Source organism: Sorex araneus, chromosome 5 (genome assembly GCF_027595985.1).
Source record: "Sorex araneus isolate mSorAra2 chromosome 5, mSorAra2.pri, whole genome shotgun sequence".
Classification (NCBI taxonomy): Eukaryota; Metazoa; Chordata; class Mammalia; order Eulipotyphla; family Soricidae; genus Sorex; species Sorex araneus.
The window spans coordinates 100,971,545-100,993,262 of record NC_073306.1 but is presented as its reverse complement, the minus strand read 5'-3'; the positions used below and the strand labels follow the sequence as shown (position 1 = coordinate 100,993,262).

The window sequence follows — 21,718 nt, the reverse complement described above, 5'->3', positions numbered from 1 at the left end:
AATTCTAGGAACTGGGAACTGAAGCTACTTGCATATGTGAAACTGGACTGAAGACAGATGGCAAGTTCAGTCCAGGGAGAAGGGGCTTCCTAAATAACCTTGAACCTGTGGGGGGAGTCATTGCAGGCTTTTTCAGCAGTGGTGTGAGGGAAGGGGTTTGGTTGTACTCAGGTACCACACTCCTGGTGATACTCAGGCTATTTCTGGCTCTGTACAAGACTGACTCCTGGCAGTGCTCAAGGACTCTCTAAGGGTCTGAAGGTTAAACTGGGTCATCTGCATGCAAGGTAATTGACTTCATTTCAATACTAGCTCTCTGGGTCCTTTTTTCTTTAAAGGTAAAAATGTTAATATTATAAATTAGTAAGATGTGTCATGTATTAATTTGACATCCATATAGTGCAATGATTACTTCATAGTATACCTAACTCATCTATCATTGCATAATTGCCTTTTATTATCTTGAGTTCACACCCAGCGGTGCTCAGAGGCTATTCCTGGCACCGTGTTCATTGGTCATTTCTGACAGTCCATGAGGGAGTATGTGGTGCTGAGGATAAAACCCAAGGCCTCTGCCTGTGAACTAACCCTTCCTCTCTTCCTCATCCCAGCCCACCTCCCTGCTATGAATGTCTCTTTTTTAAAGAACAGTTAAGTCTAGTTCTTTTGACAGTCATTGCATGGTATTATTATGGTAACAACATTTCTCAAAAATGTCTCTGCTTTTGCAATTTCATGTCCTTCCAAAAAAAATTCCTAGGGGCGGAGATAGAGTACAGTGGGTAAGGCATTTGTTTCACACATAGTCAACTTGGTTTGACCACTCCCACTCCGTATGGTTCTCCAAGTCCCTCCAGGAGTGATCTGAGTCCAGAGCCAGGAGTAAGCCCTGAGCAGCCCTGAGTATGCCTCCCATCATATATATATACATATATATGTATATATGTATATATATATATTTCTAGCAACCACCATTCTATATTTTTCACAGATCCATTTAGATCTTTGGCTTGAGAATAGTGTTTTGTTTGATTGCAACTATAGTTTTTCAGTTGTGTGTAATTTTTTAGTAGGGGCTTCCGAAGCAGTGCTCAGGCTTACACTCCATGTAAGCCACATCACTCCATTCATATGAAGGGGAAATAGACTGACAGTGAGTGGTGGCTAACTCTGTACTCAGGGAAAAGAACTCTGGACCAGGACAAGCATTCTCAAACACCTGGAACAGTGCTTTTATCACAGTGATGCTTTTCTCAGATGCAACCCAGAGTGTTGCAGAACTAGTAGGCCCAGTGTGGGAAGAGCACTACATTCTTTAGGAGACTTGGAGAGACACTTTTGATGGTCATAGTGGCTAAAATGCATTGATGAGTCCCAGGATGGCCAAACCTTCATAGTGTCAGATAGTTCATTCAGATAACAGTGCCCCAAACAACATACTGATAATGCCACTGAGACATCCCAGATGTAACACCTCTGCCTCCAAGAGATGGAAGTGTGGGGTGTTCCAAGATGGGAAAGAAGAGTCCATCTTTCCCATCAGGGGATCATGCTCAATCTGAAACTTTCCTCAATGGACATCAGGCTTCCCCCAGGGATGTGCCCCTAAAGAGTGGCTGACCAGGAAGATCCTGCACTGTCTCTGTTCCTCTGAGACTTTGAAAATATAAAGTGGGAAAATGTAGCACAGAACTTAAAGGTGAGGAGCTTCAGCTTATCACTAAGTACAATTGTAGGTTTCCTACACATGCTTTCGTTTATTCCTCACAAGAACCCCATTTTACCTGAGCAGGCAAAACCCACTCAGCCTTAGGGTGACGTAGCTTGAACTAGCAGTAAGGTAAACAAACAAAGTAAAAATAGACCCAGTAAGGGACTGGAGCGGTAGCACAGCGGGTAGGGCATTTGCCTTGCATGTGGCCGACCCGGGTTTGATTCCCAGCATCCCATATGGTCCCCCAGCACTGCCAGGAGTAATTCCTGAGTGCAGAGCCAGGAGTAACCACTGTGCACTGCTGGGTGTGACTTAAAAGGCAAAAAAAAAAAAAAAATAGACCCAGTAATAAACCTAGTTAAGTGACCTAAACTGCCTCTGCACTGCATATTTCTTGATCCTCTGACATTGCAGGCAGCTTATGCAGCTTGGAATTAATCCAGAGCCATCACCAGGCAGCCAGGACTGACAGCCGAACCCCTTGTACCAGCTGGCGGTTCATGCTCTGCCTGCACCCGAGTGTACAATAAAGCATTTTTAAAATTTTTTTTAAATATTGAGAGTTATGTTTTAATTTGCAAAGAAAGCCCTTTAGACATTTAACAGCATTTTAATTGGAACTTTAGCAAGCCTAAAACCTGGTAAATACCAAATTCTAAAATAGGATGTCTTCTTATTTCTGCTGCATTGTAGTTATTATCTATTGTGCATTTTTTTTGATTCCTCAAAAGAATCCAGTCTTTAAAATGGAGTATCTCAATATTCAATGCCTTTATGACAAAATGTATAATTTCTGGAAAGAACCCCAAGGCAGACTTATCTCTACCAGTGGTGAGTCCCTCTGAATTTGAAATTTTTAAATCTTATTATTTTCATAGTCACCACATTGTAAGCTCTGGAGCCAGTTTTCTACCAGGAAAGTCCAGTCCACCAGAGGTTCAGTGATCTCTCATCCCCCAAGATTTAGATTTACACAGCTGTCCTAAGTTTGATCCATGGCACCCCATATGATCCTCTGAGCCTGACAGGAGTGACCCCCGAGTGCAGAACCAGGAGTAAGCTCTAAGCACCACCCAGCGTGACCCAGAAAACAAAAGAGTGTGGATGATGTGGGGGAGTGATTCCTGAGCACAGAGCCAGGAGTCAACCCTGAGAACCACCGGGTATAGTTGAAACCTCCCCCAAAAGCAATTGATTATAATTGCATATTTAATGCTATATGTAGTGCAGTTGCTACATATCTCTGCCCATTGATATTTCGAGCTGTGAGGGGCTTTCTAAACATAACTTGACACCAGGTTCCTTTTGAATGACCAGTTAACCTGTAAAGAACATGACATCCCTAAATTCTCATTTCAAATGGTGGTTGACAGATGGTCGTTTTTGTTTCCAATTCTCTTCCTTCCTCATTGTTATCATTGTCATTATTGTCACATCCTGGAGGGTCACACGCTTGGTTGCTCTTTACCAGAGTCAGCACTTGTCATAGTGCCCACAAAGGCAGTGCCACCCCATGTCACTCGATGTGGGAATGTAGGGGGTGGTATCAGGAATCTGATTTGTAGCCTCATGCCTGCAAGGCAAGTGCTCTAGAGTGGAGCCAGAGCCTGGCCCTCATCGAGCCATTATTTTAGGCATTGAACACTTCAAGATCTGCTGTTCTCTATCCGTTGGGATTTGTGAGTCAGCATTTTCAGTGTGGAGGTTATACTTCCCAGCAATAGAAATTATATCTATGTAATAGTCTGCCAAGGTTAAGAGATTTGCTATACAGATATAATTTTTCTTGTAAAACATACTGTGAAGAGCCAGCATGACTTTGGGAATAAAAACATGTAAGATCAAATCCCAACTCAGCCACTGAAGCCCTCTGAGCTCCCTTTGTTCGCCTATAAATCTGAGTTAAGGCATCAGTTTCAGGGCTTGCTGGAGAGATGAATGCAATGACATGTCTTAGAGGGCCTACACAGAATTGAAGAATTTGGGGTATTTTTTAAATTATAGTCATTTTTTTCTTCTTCTTTTTTTTTTAATTGTAGGAGTACTGCTATTCAGCCACTGATTAAGTTGACTGAAGCGGGCATGAACTCCACAATTACGTTCATTTTTAAAATTATGTTTGTTCTCCTGTTACAAGAAGGGTTGCTTGGTTAAAACCAATCAATATCTAGGTATTTTTCTAAAAATAAATTCACATGATGAAAAGGCATGTACGGCTTCAATCTTCAGTGTAAATGAAATTATAAAAAACTCAGTGTATACTGAAATAAATATTTTTAGAATGTATCTATGGGGCAGGAGGAATAGTACAGTGGATAGGGTGCTTGCCTTGCATGTGACTGAACCAGTTTGATCTCTCATGCTCACATATCCCCTGAGAGGGCAGAGCCAGGAAGGAGGAAGCCCTGAGCACTACTGAGTATTGTTCAAGATTCTTTTTTTTTAATATACCTAGAAAATCCATGATTATAGCGATGGTTTTTTGTTTTGTTTGTTTTCTTAGTATTGGCAGGGATATCAAAAAAAGGAAGCCTGTTTGGTTTGTGAGAATGTAACATCATAAAGGCACTAGGGGAAAAGTATGGAGGGTTCTCAAAGGGTTAAATAGAAAGTTCCCATGAGATCTAGCAATTCCGCCTTGGGATAGATTGAGAGCAGGGTTTCATTCGTACAATTATGTTTATAGCTGCATTAACCACAATAGTCTAAAAAAGAGAACAGTTTAAAATGTGTATAGAATTTCAGAATTTTAAAATGAAAAGAAAACTGGAGATCAGTTACACAATTTGAATGGATTTTTTTTAATAGTACTGAATTGTACACTTAAAAATGGTTTCTATGGGGGCTGGAGTGATAGCACAAGCGGGTAGGGCGTTTGCCTTGCACGCAGCCGACCCGGGTTCGAATCCCAGCATCCCATATGGTCCCCTGAGCACCGCCAGGAGTAATTCCTGAGTGTAGAACCAGGAGTAACTGCGCATCGCTGGGTGTGACCCAAAAAAAGCAAAAAAAATATATATGGTTTCTATGGAAATAGTGCACATTGTATTACAAAGATTTTAATGTTAACAGTAAGTATTGAAAATCACTGTATTAGATACCTCAGGAAAATTCAATGAGTTGTAACATCTAATGGTGCACAGGTAGAGATTGTTTTTGGGTTTTTAATTTTTATTTAGACTGGAGCAATAGCACAGCGGGTAGGGCGTTTGCCTTGCATGCGGCCAACCTGGGTTTGATTCTTCCGTTTCCCTCAGCAAGCTACTGAGAGTATCCCGCCCACACGGCAGAGTCTGGCAAGCTACCTGTGGCATGTTCAATATGCCAAAAACAGTAACAACAAGTCTCACAATGGAGAAGTTACTGGTGCCAGCTCGAGCAAATTGATGAACAATGGGATGACAGTGCAACTTACACCGTTGTCCCAGACTTACATTGTTATCATCTCCAGTGCTACCACACTCTGAGCCCATCTTTCCACCAATCACCCCAGGTTCCGTCCCACAGCCAAGCTGACTCTTTGACAAACTAGCGCAGTTTGGATCCCATGCTTTTGCCATAGTGTTGGGTCTAGTGGTTTAGATAATATATGCACACCTCGCCTACGCCAGACTTCCAGGTCTCTCTAGGCCAGTCCCTCTGATACTTTCAGACCTCAGAAGAGGAGATTGCAATTGAGATCCTAAGCAACTTCAGTCCCAGTTTTCTCTGGCCCTCTGGTGACAGTTGTAATTGTGTGTTTGACTAACAAGAGGTGGGGGAGAAAGAGTTGTGGAATATTTACTCAGAAGTGTTCTGTCTTTCTACTGCTAAGTCCCTTAGGGAACCAGAGAGAGCCCCACAGTGCCTTAAGTAAAGGGTTGATGAGCCATCTCCTATTAATTCACTCTATTCATGCCTCTGACAGTAGTAAGGATAAATAGTCTCATATTATCTCCAAATGAAAATAAGTGGCTCACTTGAAGATTTTGCAGCAAAGCAGATACAGATACTCAGATCCTGGTTTCACAGCAGACATTAAGTACCCAAACATTTGCTGCTGCTACTGTTTCATGAGAGTCTGGAACTATTGAGTGTTGAACCAAATAGAATGAGACTAGTCTCTTTTGGGAAAAGAAGTGTGAGTGACATTAGACTTCTCAGTGTCAGTCTCAACAAGACCCCAGTGGACTTCTCTCCTGACGTTGAGGCATAGAGAGAAAAACTGACATAGTTAATCAAAAGTCAGCAGTTAAGTCAGAGGAAAGAAAAATACTTGGTCTCGGGACCGCTTTTAATGAAAGCCTCAGGAAGAAGAGGAAATTGTGCTTTCTATAATATGGGTGATGATCATAATATTTGTTGTAGTTTAAGACTTAAGGAGTGATAAGCAGTAACTTCCCAAGTTTATTTTATACTTAATAGGCTAATAGGTCCTCTAAGGGTAACCTTTTTTGGTGTTAGACTATAAGGGCTGGGGTGCTTTCCTTTAGCTTGAAACTGCCCTGGGTATGTCCCTGAATTCTCCGATCATATCACTGCGGCATCTTGAGTTTGCATATGTTTTATGCATTTCTTAAGATATTAAAAAGTTATGCATTCCCATAAAGAAGAAATAAAATACTGACACATATTGCACATGTGAGTGCAATATTTTTATCTTAATAAATTTCTTACAGAAAATGAACAGTAAAAGAAACGTTAAGCTGGGAAGCAATAAAAAACTACACACACACATGTACACAGAGAGAGAAAAAACGGTTGTGGGCCAGTGTGTGGCTCAGTGAGGAGCCGCTGCCTTGCAGGCATAAATACTCAAGTTTGATCTCAGGCTCTGTCCCACCAATCTGGTCCCAGGGCACTAGAGTGTTTGAATTCTAATGCAAGCAACCAAGGATGTAAAATTCCTGTAAAATTCCTGTCATGAAACAACATCATCAACAAGCAAGTAGGTGGGGAAAAATAAGAATAAGTCTGGGATAATGTCATTTTCTATGCTACAGAAAAACATATATGACTGTTAATTTCCAAACATTTTGTATATGCCAGCTCTGTGGTGGAGGATTAGCAGATATGATCTGGTAGTAAAGGGGCAAAATATCCTCTCCGATTTTGGGTTTGATTTTTTTTTTTGTTTATTGGTTGGTTTTTGGTTTGAGGGACATACCTAGCCTTACTCAGACTTACTCCTGGCTCTGCTACTCAGGAATCACTCCTGGTGGGTACTGAGGGACCATCAGGGGTGCCAGGGACTATACCCAAGTTGAACACACAAAAACAAGCACTCTACCCGAGGTACTATCGCTCCAAACCAAAAATATCTGTACTTTATTTTGTTTTGCTTTTTGGGTCACACCCAGTGATGCTCAGGGGTTACTCCTGGCTTTATACTCAAGAATTACTCCTGGCAGTGCTCAGGGGACCATATGGGATGCTGGGAATCAAACCCGGGTCAGCTGCGTGCAAGGCAAACGCCCTACCTGCTGTGCTATTGCTCCAACCCCCAATTTTAAAAGCAGATCTCTAACACACTGAGATCTTCATCTTAAATATCTTGTTTTGCAATTTAACATTTTTTAACTATGATGGTAGCTTAGAGACATAGACTATTATCATGTTAGAACTAACTGTAGATGGGAAATTTCCTTTCAATTTGGTAATTATTTTAGAAATTATATTCATGTGAGCCATATAAGAGTAGCCATGACATTTTACTACCTTAAACACTGTCACATTATCTGCTCCTTCACCCAGTCATAAATGTACCACACATTTTTAAAGGAAAGGAGAGATGTGTGAATGGAAGAGATCAGAAATAAATGCCTTTTGTATATGGGATGAAAGGAATGAAAAGTTTCCATTTTTTTAGAAGTGAAGTGGAAAATGGTCCTGATTGCATTTTTGCAGGCTGAGGAAATAAGTTTTCTTTGTGCTGATTTTGTATAAGAACTTGGCCACTGCCTCACCTGGGCTTCTCAGAAATTGCTTCGGTAAGAAATAGGCCAGCAATCCCACCAATTGCCAGCAGGGGTAGCTGTCTCTTCCAAGTCTCTAAAAGCCTTTTGTTTGGCACTGTCACTGTCACTGTCCTCCCATTGTTCATTCCTTTGCTCGAGCAGGCACCAGTAACGTCTCCATTGTGAGACTTGTTGTTACTGTTTTTGGCATATCGAATACGTCACGAGTAGCATGCCATACTCTGCCATGCGGGCAAGATACTCTCGGTAGCTTGCCAGGCTCCAAGAGGAATTGAACCCAGGTTGGCTGCATGCAAGGCAGACGCCCTACCTGCTGTGCTATTGCTCCAGTCCTTTAATTATTGTTCTTGTTTTAACGTTTATTATAACTGTTGCAGCTAAAGTAGCATATTTCCCATAGGACTGACATTTATTGTCTTTGTACACAGTTACAGCATTTTAGACCCACCAAAGAGCACAAGACCCTTTGCCAGTGTCCTGTGCTTGTTACTCTAGTCTGCCTCTTCATTGCCCTTCACTGTTCCCAGTGGGTAATTAGCTTTGTAATCCAAGGACAAAGGTTTTTCATCACTCGGTATTATCTGTTCCCCTGCTCTGCTTCTCTTTATACCATCTATGCGTGAGATTATCGGTATTTATTCTTCTTCCTCTGGTTTACTTTGCTCTGTGCAGTGCTTTCCTCTTCCAACTAGGTTGCAGAGAACTGCAAGGCTTCATCCTCCCTGACAGCTGCATGGATTGCATCGTGCTTGTATACCAGTTTCTTTATCCATTCACCTCTCATAGGATATTTGGGTTGCTTCCACGTGCTGGATATTGCATTGTACTGAGCACTGCACTGAACGTGGCTGTGCATACATCTTTCACTTTTATCAGCCAAATGGTCCTGTACCCTTCTCCTCTCTGCCACTGGCCACAGACCTTCTGACATTTTCCCAGATTTAGCTGTGCTTAATTTCCAAAACTTGGCTAAATCTTTTTTGCACCCATCCTCAGAACCATGTGCACTTGAGTACCTTCTTGGAGTTGATTAAATATTTCGGGTCTGCTTGTCTTTTCTAACTGAACTTATATCTTAGTGAGATGAATAATTTTCTTTTAAAGATATGTATGGAAAAATGCTTTTGTAAAGTATCAGCTCAACTCAACTGTTTCATTAAATGCAACCATTTTATGCTGATTAATTCAGGCTTTATAATTCTGTAACATAATTCTATAGCAGAGATACTATTATTAGCTTGACTTTTATATATTAGAAATCTTTGGGGACCATAGCAATAGTAGAGCAGGTAGGACATCTGCCTGGCACACAGCCATCCCTAGTTCAATCCTCATCATCCCCACATGTTCCCTGAGCTCTGCTGGAAGTAATTCCTGAGCTCAGAGCCAGAAGCAAGCCCTGAGCACTGACAGCACCCCTCCAAACAATAGTCTTTGATGGGGAAGAGAAAAACCCTTAAATAAGATTTCCTAAAGCTCTCATAGCTAGGACAGTCGGGCCATAGTTTGACCCTAAATAGCTGTACTGGGCTTGACAACTATACTGTGACCAAACCATCTTTTATGTCTTAGCACAGGTTCTATTTGCACTGATGGGCAGTACAGGAGCAGCACAGTCCAGTGTAATGGGAAAATGTGCCACGGCTGGTGCCAACTTGTGATTTTTGACAAATTATTTTGATTTTTTTGTTTGTCTCCTCATGATAGATAGATAGATACATTTACTTTTTCAAAGACTATTGGGTGAGACTTTTTTTAAGTACTTGTGAATTTATTTCTTCCTTTTGATATAAATTATCCCCCATGTTCTCTTTTATCCCTTTGTTTGTTTGTTTGTTTGTTTGTTTGTTTGTTTGTTTGTTGGGGGGTTGGGCTTTTTTGGGGTTTTTTGGGGGGTTGTTGTTTTTTGTTGTTGTTTTTCCTTTGGGGCTACTCCTCACTGTGTTCAGAGCTTACTCCTGGCTCTGTGCTCAGAGGTCACTCCTGATGTTACTCAGAGCTACCGTACATGATGCCAAGGATTGAACCTGGGTTGCACATGACACAAGCATCTCATCTGTTCTGCCATCTCCCCAGGCCCCTCCCTTACGTTCTCTGGATATTACATTAGAGGTGTAATATCCTCTCTACGGTTAAGAAAAGATGTTCAAAGTGAATAAGACAATACTCCCAGTAACATTTACTGGGAAATTGAAAATGGCCAAATATAAGATTTATGGCTCCATATATTCATTCCCAGTAAAATGTGCTTTCTCAGGACCTGTGCTAAGATACAGGCTCAAAAAAAATTTAGAATCAGGAGAGAATTTACAACTTCACGAAATCATAAATTTTGTGTTTCAAAATTAGTTTCCTAGTTTAGAAAGCTCAGTAAAAATTCCTTATTTTTGAAGTTAATTTTATGCACTATATAGTAGGTATTCTATACTGTACCTTATTATGACATAATGTCATGTTACTCTCAAGTCCTATGACAAAATTGTAGAGGAATATACTGAATTTGTACTGAGATCTTAGCTTTGGGCAATTTCTTTCTTTTTTTTTTCCTAACAGTAGAAGGGAAATCTTTGAGATTTATTTTCAGTGGCTACCACCTTCAAGAATAAGTTATGGGGCTACAGTGATAGCACAGTGGGTAGGGCGTTTGCCTTGCACATAGCTGACCAGGTTCGATTCCCAGCATCCCATATGGTCCCCCAAGCACCGCCAGGAGTAATTCCTGAATGAAGAGTCAGGAGTAAACCCTGAGCATCGCCGGGTGTGACCCAAAAAGAAAAAAAAAGTTATGATGGAAAGCCTTATGGGAAAATCAAGATGAAAACTGTACAGTATATGTGTTATGGGTATCAGTGTGCTTCTACCTGGAAAGACATTTCCCCTACTCTCTGGCTAATCACATATATTTTGTTATGTAGTCTGGAGGAAGAAATCCACATTGCAACAATACATGAATAGAAATACTGGGTCATGGCCACGGGCTTGTGTGCATGCTGGAGCCAGGCGCACGGTTCTCACTAGCTGCCATCTTCCAAAAGAGGATTAAAGAGAAGCAGATGCTAAAGAAAGGAAGTCATGGCCGTATTGTATTCTATTGCCTTGGTGCTTGGGACAGTGTAGCTCTGCGTTATGGATGCTGTACCCAGCCTCTTCTAGGCTCTCTGGGAAGTGGGGGCAAAAGATAGGAGGGTCATTGGGACTACACCTGGCAGTGCTCAGAGTGTCACACGGTATAGAGGTCAAACTCAAGGCCTTGTAGATGTTACTTGCATTATCTCCCCAGAACATAATGTTGCTTCACTTTCCTCTTTTTTTTTTTTTTTTAAGAAATGAAGTAATTCCTGTTTTTGTCAGGATGGTGAGGGATGCATCAGACTGGGACTCAGTATCTAAGAGCCTGTGTGACCTGGGGCAGGTCCCTTTATCTCTCTGAGCTTCAGAATCATGTCCATAAAAAGATCTCCCACTAGTCCAGTTTTTTAAGTGAGCCCCAAAGAACTTCGCCCCAAAATACATAAGGGGTAGTGTTTGAGAATTGGTTCATTCCCAGTTGTGACTCCAGGCATGTCCTGTAGCCTCCTTGGTCTCTTCCCTGTCTATAAAATGGGTGGTTAGATGGAATTAACTTGGAGATCCTTATCAGTTAGCAAACAAATTTTCAAAATGCTAATGTCTTTCATTATGTTGAATTTGTCCTGGGGGTGCTCAGAAACTGCTCCGGGTGGTGCTGAGGGAACCATTTGTGATGCTGAGGCAATCAAGAGTCAGCTAACTTCTGTACTATCACTCTGACCCTATTTTATTGAATGATATTTCTCTGATGCCAGCAAAAATCTTCTATTAATAAGCTAAAAAATACTAAAGTAGGGTTATTTTGTTTACACTAAAAGCAGACCAGCTTTAAGATTAGACTAAATTTGTTAATTTGTTTATATTCAAATTTTAGATCCTGTTCCTTCTTAGAAGAGCATAGAAATCCTTGACTCCAGCCCACTAATTTTTCTACATCAATGGGGGAAGTAGTAACATGAATTTACCTTCAAGATCTCTCCAGATTTAATAGATTCTCTCAGTTCAATTATTAAGTTCAAAATATGTTGATAATATGTTGATAAAAACCTTTCTAAAGCTGCCAGAGTAAAGAGTCGTGGGAACTGGTAGGAGGACTACAAATTAAGCAATAATTGGTTTAAAATTTTTATTTCGTTATCGTTTAGGTAGCACAGTAACAGTAGTGTTAATGTAGTATTAATGTAGAATGTTACTGCAACCCTCTACCTCCCATCAATACCTTATATTACTTCTAATTTACTTCTTCCTTCTCCCTTACCCCACTCCTTGACCCCCACTGCTTGGTAATCTGAGTTTTATAATTCATGACCAAGGTTTGGTCATTGTTCAATACTGTCTATTCATTTGTTTTATCTCTATATGCCATGGTGATTGATATATGTCAGGCAACAATTTTTTAACACTAGAACCTTTTATTTTCATTGTACATTGTGCAAATGTATTCAATAAAATCTTTTACAAATTCATAAGTAGAAAATTTTTTCATAATCACACTGCAAAGATAAATTACCAATATTCTTACAACCTTCTTATAATGTCATATGCATACATTTATGTATTAAACTGAGAGCAAATTTTTGTTATTTTGCATCTCTTTAACACTTATTTCATAATATATTTCCCATGTTATTTAAGTCTACCTTCAAGTGTTGTCACTTTACATATAATTTAAGAGACTGAAAATTATTTCCTCCCATCTAGATGTGGTTGGGGACATGCATTTAATTTTTCCTTTATTGAGAACCCCACATTTAATTGTTTCTATTTCCACGCTTGATTTTTGTGTTTTATCTATTAGTGCAGATTTTAATGTCTGTCCAGTATCATTCCTACTGAAACCCTTCCTCTAATATTTTTTAAATAGCAGATCTGTTGGTAATGGATGTTCTCAGCTTTCATAATTTAAAAGTCTTTCTTTTTCTCTGAGCTTTAAGGATAGAGTACAGAATTCTCATCCTGTGAGATTTATTTTCAGTATATGCAAATATCAGTGTTTTTCCATGTTGCATCATTTTTGACAATCTGCTATGATTTGTTTATCAGTTACTGTGAGATCATTCTTGACCATCATCTCTTCAGATATTTCCACTGCTCCTTCTCTTCTCCTTATGCAACTTTAGTCAGCTGGTGTATATTGACTCAGAGCTCATAATGCTCTTTTCTTATTTTCCACTCTTTTTTAGCCCTTTGTGTTTTCATTTAGGTCATTGGTATTAATATGTCTTTATATTGTAAGTTTTTTCTCAGTTGTGTGACATCTATCAGTGAGCCAGTCAAAGGAATTTGCATTAGATATTGAGGTTTTTCTCATCAAATATGTACCTTTGACGCTATCTTAAGAATTTTCCCTCTTTGCTAACATTCCTTAATTTTCATTGCATGTAATTCACTCCTTTCACCAGACAGAATGCAAAATAAATTGCCTATAGTATATAATGGGAGAATGAGGTAAATAATAGCTCTATCTGGAAATGGGCACACCCCTTCCATCAGGCTGTAAGTGTAGAAAGTTGTCAGTTTAATTGAGTTGAGCAGAATTTCCATTTTGTTTGAGGCTGCTCCAGCCTTCACATTTCCCTAGATATGGGCTGCCCTTGCATATGCTTAGGACAAGGGTGCCAGAAACGTGACCTGGGGTCAGTTCTTCCACTCAACTTTCCCTCTATTCTGACACATGGAGAATCCCTCTCTCACCGCAGCAATTGACTACTGCATTCCTGCTCTTTCTGCTGTGGCCATCAAACCACAGCCTTGGCTTGTGGTTGTAGACTTAAAGACCCTTCGTATGTTCTACCAAACTGCATCCCCGCAAGCATATACTAATTTAAATTTCACCAGCAGCATGTGAGGGTTTTCTTAAACAGTTCCTTTGTCTAAAGCAGCCTTGAACTTTGAAGAATGTTGGGATTCCATGATTCAACTGCTCACTTAAACAAGTGGAAATATGACACCAGGCTTTGTGCTTAGTAAGGCTTGAAGCATTTTTATTACTGACCAGTTCTAGTCCTCTGCCAAAGAGGTTAAGGATTTTTTTTCTTCAGTAGATGGTTGTGAAAATAAATTCAAGTTTATGTAAGTGTAAGCCCTCTATAACACTTTAAGTGTTACAGAAATATAAGGCATTTTTTCGGAAGGGGGGGTCAGAGAGGTGTAAAAATCTGTGGGAGTTAGAAATTCAAAGCACCCTTTTGACATCTACATATCACTATATGAGAGAGTACATGAATATGGAAGAGAGCAAAATTAGAGAGCTCTTCCTCTCACTAAAATTAGCCTACTTGTGATAAAGGTTAATTAAGTCTTTCTCAGAGGCAAGGGCACATTTTTAAAGGGAAATAGCATGTAAGGCCTAACTCACACTAGGAAGTGATGAGGGCTTTGTGTCATATCCCACTCTGGCCAGGGAGCATTCAGTCTTAAAATTCATCCACTATGCTGGTAGACTTGTGAGAGAGGAGCAAACTAATTATAAAGTCAGCAAGAAATAAAGTTGTGGGGCTGGAGCAATAGCATCGTGGGTAGGGTGTTTGCCTTGCACGCAGCCGACCCGGGTTCGATTCCCAGCATCCCATATGGTCCCCTGAGCACTGCCAGGAGTAATTCCTGAGCTCAGAGCCAGGAGTAACCTCTGTGCGTCACTGGGAGTGACCCGAAAGGAAAAAAAAAAAAGAAAGTTGTTCTTTCTACCTTTCTCTCACACTAATAACGGTCTCTTACTAATTTGAGAACTAAAGCATATACCATGCACAGTAGATTGTTTTACTTCCATAAGCTAGTTTGTCTGCAGGGGCAGCAAATGATTGCTTCCAGGCCAAATTTGCCCCATCTGTTTTTGTAAATAAAGTTTTATTGAAGCACAACCATTCTCATTTCCTTAACTATAACTGCTTACAGATGACTGTTAGATAAATAATTGCAGTAGAGATTTATGGCCAGCAAAACCAAAAATATTTGTTGTCTGGTTCTTTGGTAAAAGGTTTGCCTACCCTGGTCTAGAAATACTAAGTCTATTTGCCAGCCTCATTCCTAGAGCAAATTTATTTTATTCAGATCTTTCTTCTTCATTTAATGAATATGTTGCTGATTTATAATTTAGTATCTAAGAATAGTCAGGTCAATAGGGTTCGTCAGATAGAACATTTAATATCCAAAAGTGCTTAATGAGAAGTTTATAGAAAAACCAAGGGAAAAGGGCATGTTAAACTATATTTTGTCCTTATGGTTAGCCAAATTTATAATGTGGAAATCTTACAAAATAAATTATGCAGACTTTTAAAGTCTGATTTTAATCTGATGCAATATGTAGACCTTTTAATTTAAACACACAATTGAGATAATTTGAAATAATGGAAGAAATTAAACTTTAACAGTATTGTTGTGAAGAACATAGTTTTTCACTCTTTAATTGTAATGATGATATTGTGGTTATTTGTTTTAAAAGATTTTTTTGTGATTATTAGATGCCACATCTAGGTGTGAAAAGAATGATGCTGAGGATTATTTTCCCCTTTTAAATCCACTCAGTAAGGAAAAAAATGTAAAGATCTTGAGGTATTAATATTAGCAAAGATTGATAGTTATTGAACTATCAATGGTGAAGAGTACATAAAACTCATTGCTATTCTCTCAAACTTTACATCTGTTTGAAATGTTTCGCCATAAGGTGCTGTATAGTGGGCATGTACTTGAGTTAGATTTGAAATGAATCCTGGTTTTGCTGATGGTGTCCATATCTGTAAAATGGACATTGCAATTCAGATTATCTATGGCATTGTGAGAATTCTGAGTATTAAATGAAATAGTGAAAAGTTCAAATAGTGCCTCACAGAAAAATTATCAAATCTGGCAACTCTTATGTTGTATCCACTACCCAAGAACAAAAACATCTTTCTCCATGAACTTAGCTCATTTGTTATACAGTTGATTTTTGTTGACAACAAACCATAAGCCCGTCTTGCTTCACTCAAGAATGAGGCACCAAAGATGAAGTTTTGTGCTTTATAGTTGTTTTACAGTCTTGAAACAATCATAGCACCTGTAAGATGTTTAAAGGGATGAATTATTATACATTAAACCATGATTAGAATTTCAGATTGTCCTAATAAAATGGCAGTTTCTCAATAACTGGGTTTTTCTTTTTCATTACAGTTTTCTGTGTGATTGCCACCAATGCCTATGACTACATTTTATCTCAATGAGCAGAGGAACTCTGGTGATTCTCTGCAGGAATGAGAGATTGCCCATTTTGTGTAGCTCACTTTCTCTTTTTGACCTCTTTGACTCAAATGAACTGAGGGAAGGCTCTGAGTAATGCATTCCTTTAGCTCAATCTAGGCTCTTAGTCAACAAATCATTAGCCACTATTGTAGCAAAATATGTTGATGTAAAGGTACAAGATTTGGGAGAAAAAAAAAATCCTGATCTCATTATAAAATCACCGCAAACAAAAGGTAAAGGTTCCTACTTTGAATATAGCCCTTTGAGGTCTCCTTTTTGCAGGAGTAGAGGGAGCTAGGCTCACTCCTGGTATGCTTGGGAGGACCATGTGCATTGCTTGGTGATTGAATCAGGGTCATCTGCATGCAAGGCAAAATCTTTCTGGCCTTGGACTCCTTTTGTCTTTTGGTTTGGGTTTGTTTTGTTTTGTTTTGTTTTGTTTTGTTTTTGTCATACCTGGTGGTGCTCAAGGGCTAATTTCTGGCTCTGCACTCCTCAGTCATTTCCTGGTGGTGCTTGAGGGACCGTATGGAATGCCAGGGATCAAACCTTGCATATGTTTCTTGCAATTGACCATATGCAAGGCAAATGCCTTACCCGCTGTACTATCACTCCAACCCTGGTCCTTCTGAGAGAAATTATAGTCAAGAGAGAAATGTTTGGGAATTATTTAGGCCCTTGATGAATAAAAGAGAAAGGGTGAAGAAATAATGTTTATTTGTATATATACAATGTTTATTTGTATAAATACAAGGATATATTTGGGATGATTTTGGAAGCAATGTTTTGGTCAAACTTATGATGCCAATTTTGTTTCCTGTTCTTCCATAGAATGACATCACACCTTTACATGTCGCATCAAAAAGAGGAAATGCCAATATGGTAAAACTGTTGCTTGATCGAGGAGCTAAAATTGATGCCAAAACCAGGGTAAGAATGCAGTTTATACATATGCTTATACTTCTTTCTGAGGATGAAGTGATACTTTTTGTGATGCCTTTTCCCGAATTCAATACTGATCTTATTTTGTGTTCATTTGCTTTGTTTTTCCAATTCTTGTTCTCTCTGGAAACAATAGTTAGTCCTCTTTCAAGTGGTATGATGAACCATGTTTATAAACACTTCATATATTTTTATATAGAGCCTGACTTTAGTTACAGAACTAGAAGATCAGGATTTCTAGCCTAGAGTTTTAGTTGAGTTAAATTTTCAAAAACATAATCACTACTTCATACTGCGAATGAGCTATTTGATCAGGTTGTTACTAATTCTTGTAGTTACTCTATTTAAAGCAAGAATGTCTACTGTTCTGCACTGGTGCTGAAAATGTATAATAGTGTCACTTCTATAAAAAGCAGTAAGGAGGTCCATCAAAAAAGAAAAACTTACCACCTGAGACAATTCCACTTTGGGAAATATACTTAAGAGAGTGGAAAACTGTATCTTAAAGTGCTGTTTGCACACTGTGTGTATTGAAGCATTATTAACAATGACCACAAAGTGTAAACAGTCCAAAACGTGATACACAATGAAATATTATTTAACCTTAAATAAAACATATCACATGCTATCACATGGGTGAAACTTGAGGACCTAATTCCAAGTGAAAATCTGATCACAAAACATGTCCTTTATGCTATAAGGTATTTAGATTAGTCAAGAGCACAGAAACAAATATAATAATGGTTTCCTGAGGCTTGGGAGTAGGAAAACCAGAAGTGATGTTGCTTACTAGATATAGAATTTTAGGTTTGTTAGGTGAAAAAATTCTAGAGATAGTATTAGTCAACAATATGAATACTATTGACACTGATAAAATGTATATATGATTACAAATCATGCAGTTTTTCCTCAGTGAAATTTTTTAAAACACAAATCTGTCTAGGTAGGTGTGTGACATATTACTTATCACAATGAGTTATCTGGAAGTTAAAGGAGTGGATTAAGAATCATATTTTTACCCCAGACTCCCAGACTGGTAGGTTCTTTATCTTCTGCTTATTGTTCCTACATCTGAAAATAAAATTAAGGGCAACCTTAAAGTGTTGTTGCAATAATCAAGCCAATGTTTGTAAACTCTGCTGGCATAAAATAGGTCAGAAGTAAAGTTCAGCCATTTCTGGTATAATTTGGGGATCCAATTATCATTAAACTTGTAGCTAAGGGATTTTCTCTTTCATCATCCTTTAGGTTTGTTCTGAAGTGTGAACAAGTGTGATGAAAAGGGAATCTTGCCATTAGCATCCACCTGACTAAGGGTTTTGGGTAATTTTCCTATCAGTAATTATACCTTCAGCAACTTGGTGCTTCTCTTTCCAAGAATCCTTATCTCCATGTTTCTAAAATTGTCCTGCAGTAACTAAATCTTGAATCTCATATCTTTGTGATTTATTCCTTCATCTGTGACTCACTGCACTGAATATTCAGTGCCCACTTTTTGTCATACACAGCTAGATTGAAAAGACAAGACACCTTCCCTACCCCCCCAAAGTTGTTAGTTTTTCCTCCTATAATCTGACCCTAAACAGTCCGAGTATAGATACTTTGCAAAAGATTGTAACTTCTTTTTTCCTGATGACTATTGAACCTAAAGATCATGTTTTTGTCTAAAACATGTGAAGGATGGGGACATAAGTGTGACTCAGTAGCAAAGTGCTTAATTTATTCTAGTTCAATATTCAATCTCTTGTACTGCAGATAAAACAGTGAACGGGGTGAGGGAGGGAGGAGGGTTCCAGAGAAGATGAACAAAGGAAACGGAAGTTATCCCTTAAAGGACTGTCTGACTAGAAAAAAGAAGAAATTAAATCATTATTTCCAGATGACTCTATTATTTAATAAAAAGCAATTTCCAGTGGGCAAAGAAAGTCCAACTATTGCTTTAAATGCTAGAGGTCTTTAACCGAGTATGGTCTACTTATAGAGGTTGTAAGGAACAATAGACAAAGACAAGAGAATCTGATAGAAATAGGAGAGAATTAGGATAAAAAACAAAACAAAACAAAACACAATACCACCAGAAATGAGTATCAGAAATCCAAAATCAAATACAAAAGCAAATTCAGTCTACAGCTGTTTTTCAGCTACTTTGCCTTCCTGTTTGTAGATGCTGCCTTATTTTCAGTAAGGTATAGCCTCCTTTGGGCCATTCATCTAATTCTCATTGAAATCAGGAACCCCTTTGTGTTGTGTGAAGGATGCACGGGGGGGGGGGGGGGGGGGGGGGGGGGGGGGGTGAAGGAAGCTTGGAGAATCTGAGAACAGAGAAGCCTGCCATCGTGTTCTTGTCCAGCATGGAGTAGGGCGGGTGTGAGGGTTTTAACTGGGCACAGACTGAATTCCTGGCAGACCACATGGAAGAACATGTAGTACATATCCCAAATATGTGACCAATTTTGTATTTTCCTCATCAAAGCATCTCTTCTCTGTTGCCAGAGTGCCTGAGTAGTGACTAGATGTGAGGGCGAAAGGGAGGGAATCAGCTAAAATGTCAGAAAACCCTGGGAACAAGCCTAAAAGCAGAAAATAAAATTTTTCATGAGTTCAAGCTCGAGCAACTCAATCCTATAGTGCTTGAGAAAATAGACATTGTTATCCGTCTACCCATCTAACGCCTACGAGGCACCAACCAGCTGTACCAACAATCTGGCCTGGTGTGCACCAGTTCTCCCTCTTAGAAACAAGAAACAGCCGTGGACCTAATGCTAAGGTTCCTCCTTCATTTGTTCGGTCCCTTAATGGCTGTTGACCTAATAAAGGTGAAATTGATCTTGAAACATTGTGTGGCTGAAAATCTAGCATGCATGCAATTGTAAGACAGCGCCTAAATTTAAAAAATTCTTTGTGAAATATTAAATATATGTGTAGTCATAAGATAATCACAGTCAGATGGAATTCTAACAGTACTTTCTTCTTAGAGTTTTGAGATACACCCATTGGCAAGAGCATTTAAAGTAACACAAAAACTCTAGATTTTCATTTTTAATTGAAATTCTTTAATGAAAAATTTTATTCTTGGCACCAGGATTTACCATGCTATTAATCCACTACCCCCACCTTCTACCAGACTGACCACTTATCTCCACCATTACCTCAGTGCTCCACCTTTTTATAGCAAAAATGAAAGGATTCACTATTCCAATAACCACAATTTATAGGGAATAGCTTCAGGCATGACTTATTCAGAAATTTGAGCATTGCCAGAAATTCTTTATTTTTTATTTTTTTAAATGTAGGAGTATTGCTATTTAGTCAGCCATTGATTAAGCTGATTGAATTTGCCATGAACTCCATATTACTTTTTTTTATTCAGAATGTTAATTTTATTATAATTATAATTATATTTATATTATAATTATATGATTATAATTATAATCAGACTCCAGAACATTCAGGCATCTTAAATAAATGGTTTGTTTGCCTGACAATGTAAATGTACTAGGTACTATTTAACTATATACTTAAAGTGGTTAAGGAGATACATGTTCTGTGCCTTTTGCCATGAGTAAAATTTTGGAGATGAAGATGGGGGAAGGGTGGTAGTTTTCTGAATGGGGAATTGGAGATTTATTAGTCTATGAAAGTAAGTGTGGAAAAGGAAGCTAGATTCCAGAACCCAGGCAGTTAAGTGCTGAGACCAAATCACATGTATCATCTCTCTTATATGCCTGAGTCATTTTAAACTAACACAGGACATAAAGGGGAAAGCAAATCCACAAGGGGGCCCATATAGGACTGAACTGGTGCCAGTGATGAGCAAAATGTGGCTACAGAGTCCTGTGTGTACACAGAGACTCTCTACTCCCACTACAACCCAGATGTCCATCATAAGTTTTATGCCATGTGTTCCAAGTAACTTCCTGCTGCCATCTTCAAGAATGAAGTGACTCAGGAAGGCATTTCTCCTCAGGACATAGAAGTTGAAGGTCTACCTTTTCACCATTGTTCTTCTCAACAAAGACTGAAGGTGGTATCTCAACACAGCAATGTTGTCAGTTGTTTGTCTTGCATACACATCCTGCCACCCCCCCCCTTTTTTTTTTTTTGCTATTTGGGTCACACCCAGTGATGCACAGGGGATACTCCTGGCTCTGCACTTAGGAATTACTCCTTTTGGTGCTTAGGGATCTATATGGAATGCTGGGGATCAAACCCGGGTTGGCCTCGTGCAAGGCAAATGCCCTACCCGATGTGCTATTGCTCCAGCCCCCACTCCATTTTCTGTGTCAGGATACACACTGGATCATTCTAGTTGTTCCAAATGTTAATCATCTCCTAATCGGTCCTAATTCCTTGGTATCACCTGCCCTTTCTAATGTCTCTGCTTGGTGTTCCCACCACTACTATGGCTAGACTCTGTCTGAGTCACCATCCCATGGTGACTAGGGTCCACTGGTGCATTTGGGACCGATGACCATCTTCCCTCAGCTGATGGATGAAGGAACGGGTCCATAGGCTGGTAACCAGTGGTGCTTTATTCATATCAGTCAGGATTATTATAGAGAAATTGTGAAGAGTTGGGATGCAGCAGTTACACATAGGTGTGGTTGAACGTTAGCATAAACAGTGAACTAATGTAAAGCCCCTCCTTCAGGGGAAATTCTTCTAGGAGATCCACCTAATGGCAACGTTCCATCTAGGGTCCTCAGAATTCTAGATTTTGTCTAGGAGATCCCCCAAAGGGGCAGAATTCCATGTAGGGACATATTGTTTTCTCCTTTCTTTTACTGGTAGCACTGTAGCGCTGGCGTCCCATTGTTCA

At 39.3% G+C, this 21,718-nt stretch overlaps 1 protein-coding gene across 18 annotated transcripts in view; it reads left to right on the top strand.

Annotated features, from left to right (window-relative positions):
- The window catches only part of ANK3 (ankyrin 3), a 511,843-nt gene that overhangs the window by 309,084 nt on the left and 181,041 nt on the right, over positions 1-21,718 (top strand). For all 18 annotated transcript variants that reach the window (XM_055137437.1, XM_055137439.1, XM_055137442.1 and 15 more), the window contains one exon: positions 16,789-16,887. In XM_055137437.1, the coding sequence (XP_054993412.1) occupies positions 16,789-16,887 (99 nt within the window). The remainder of the gene's footprint in view (positions 1-16,788; positions 16,888-21,718) is intronic.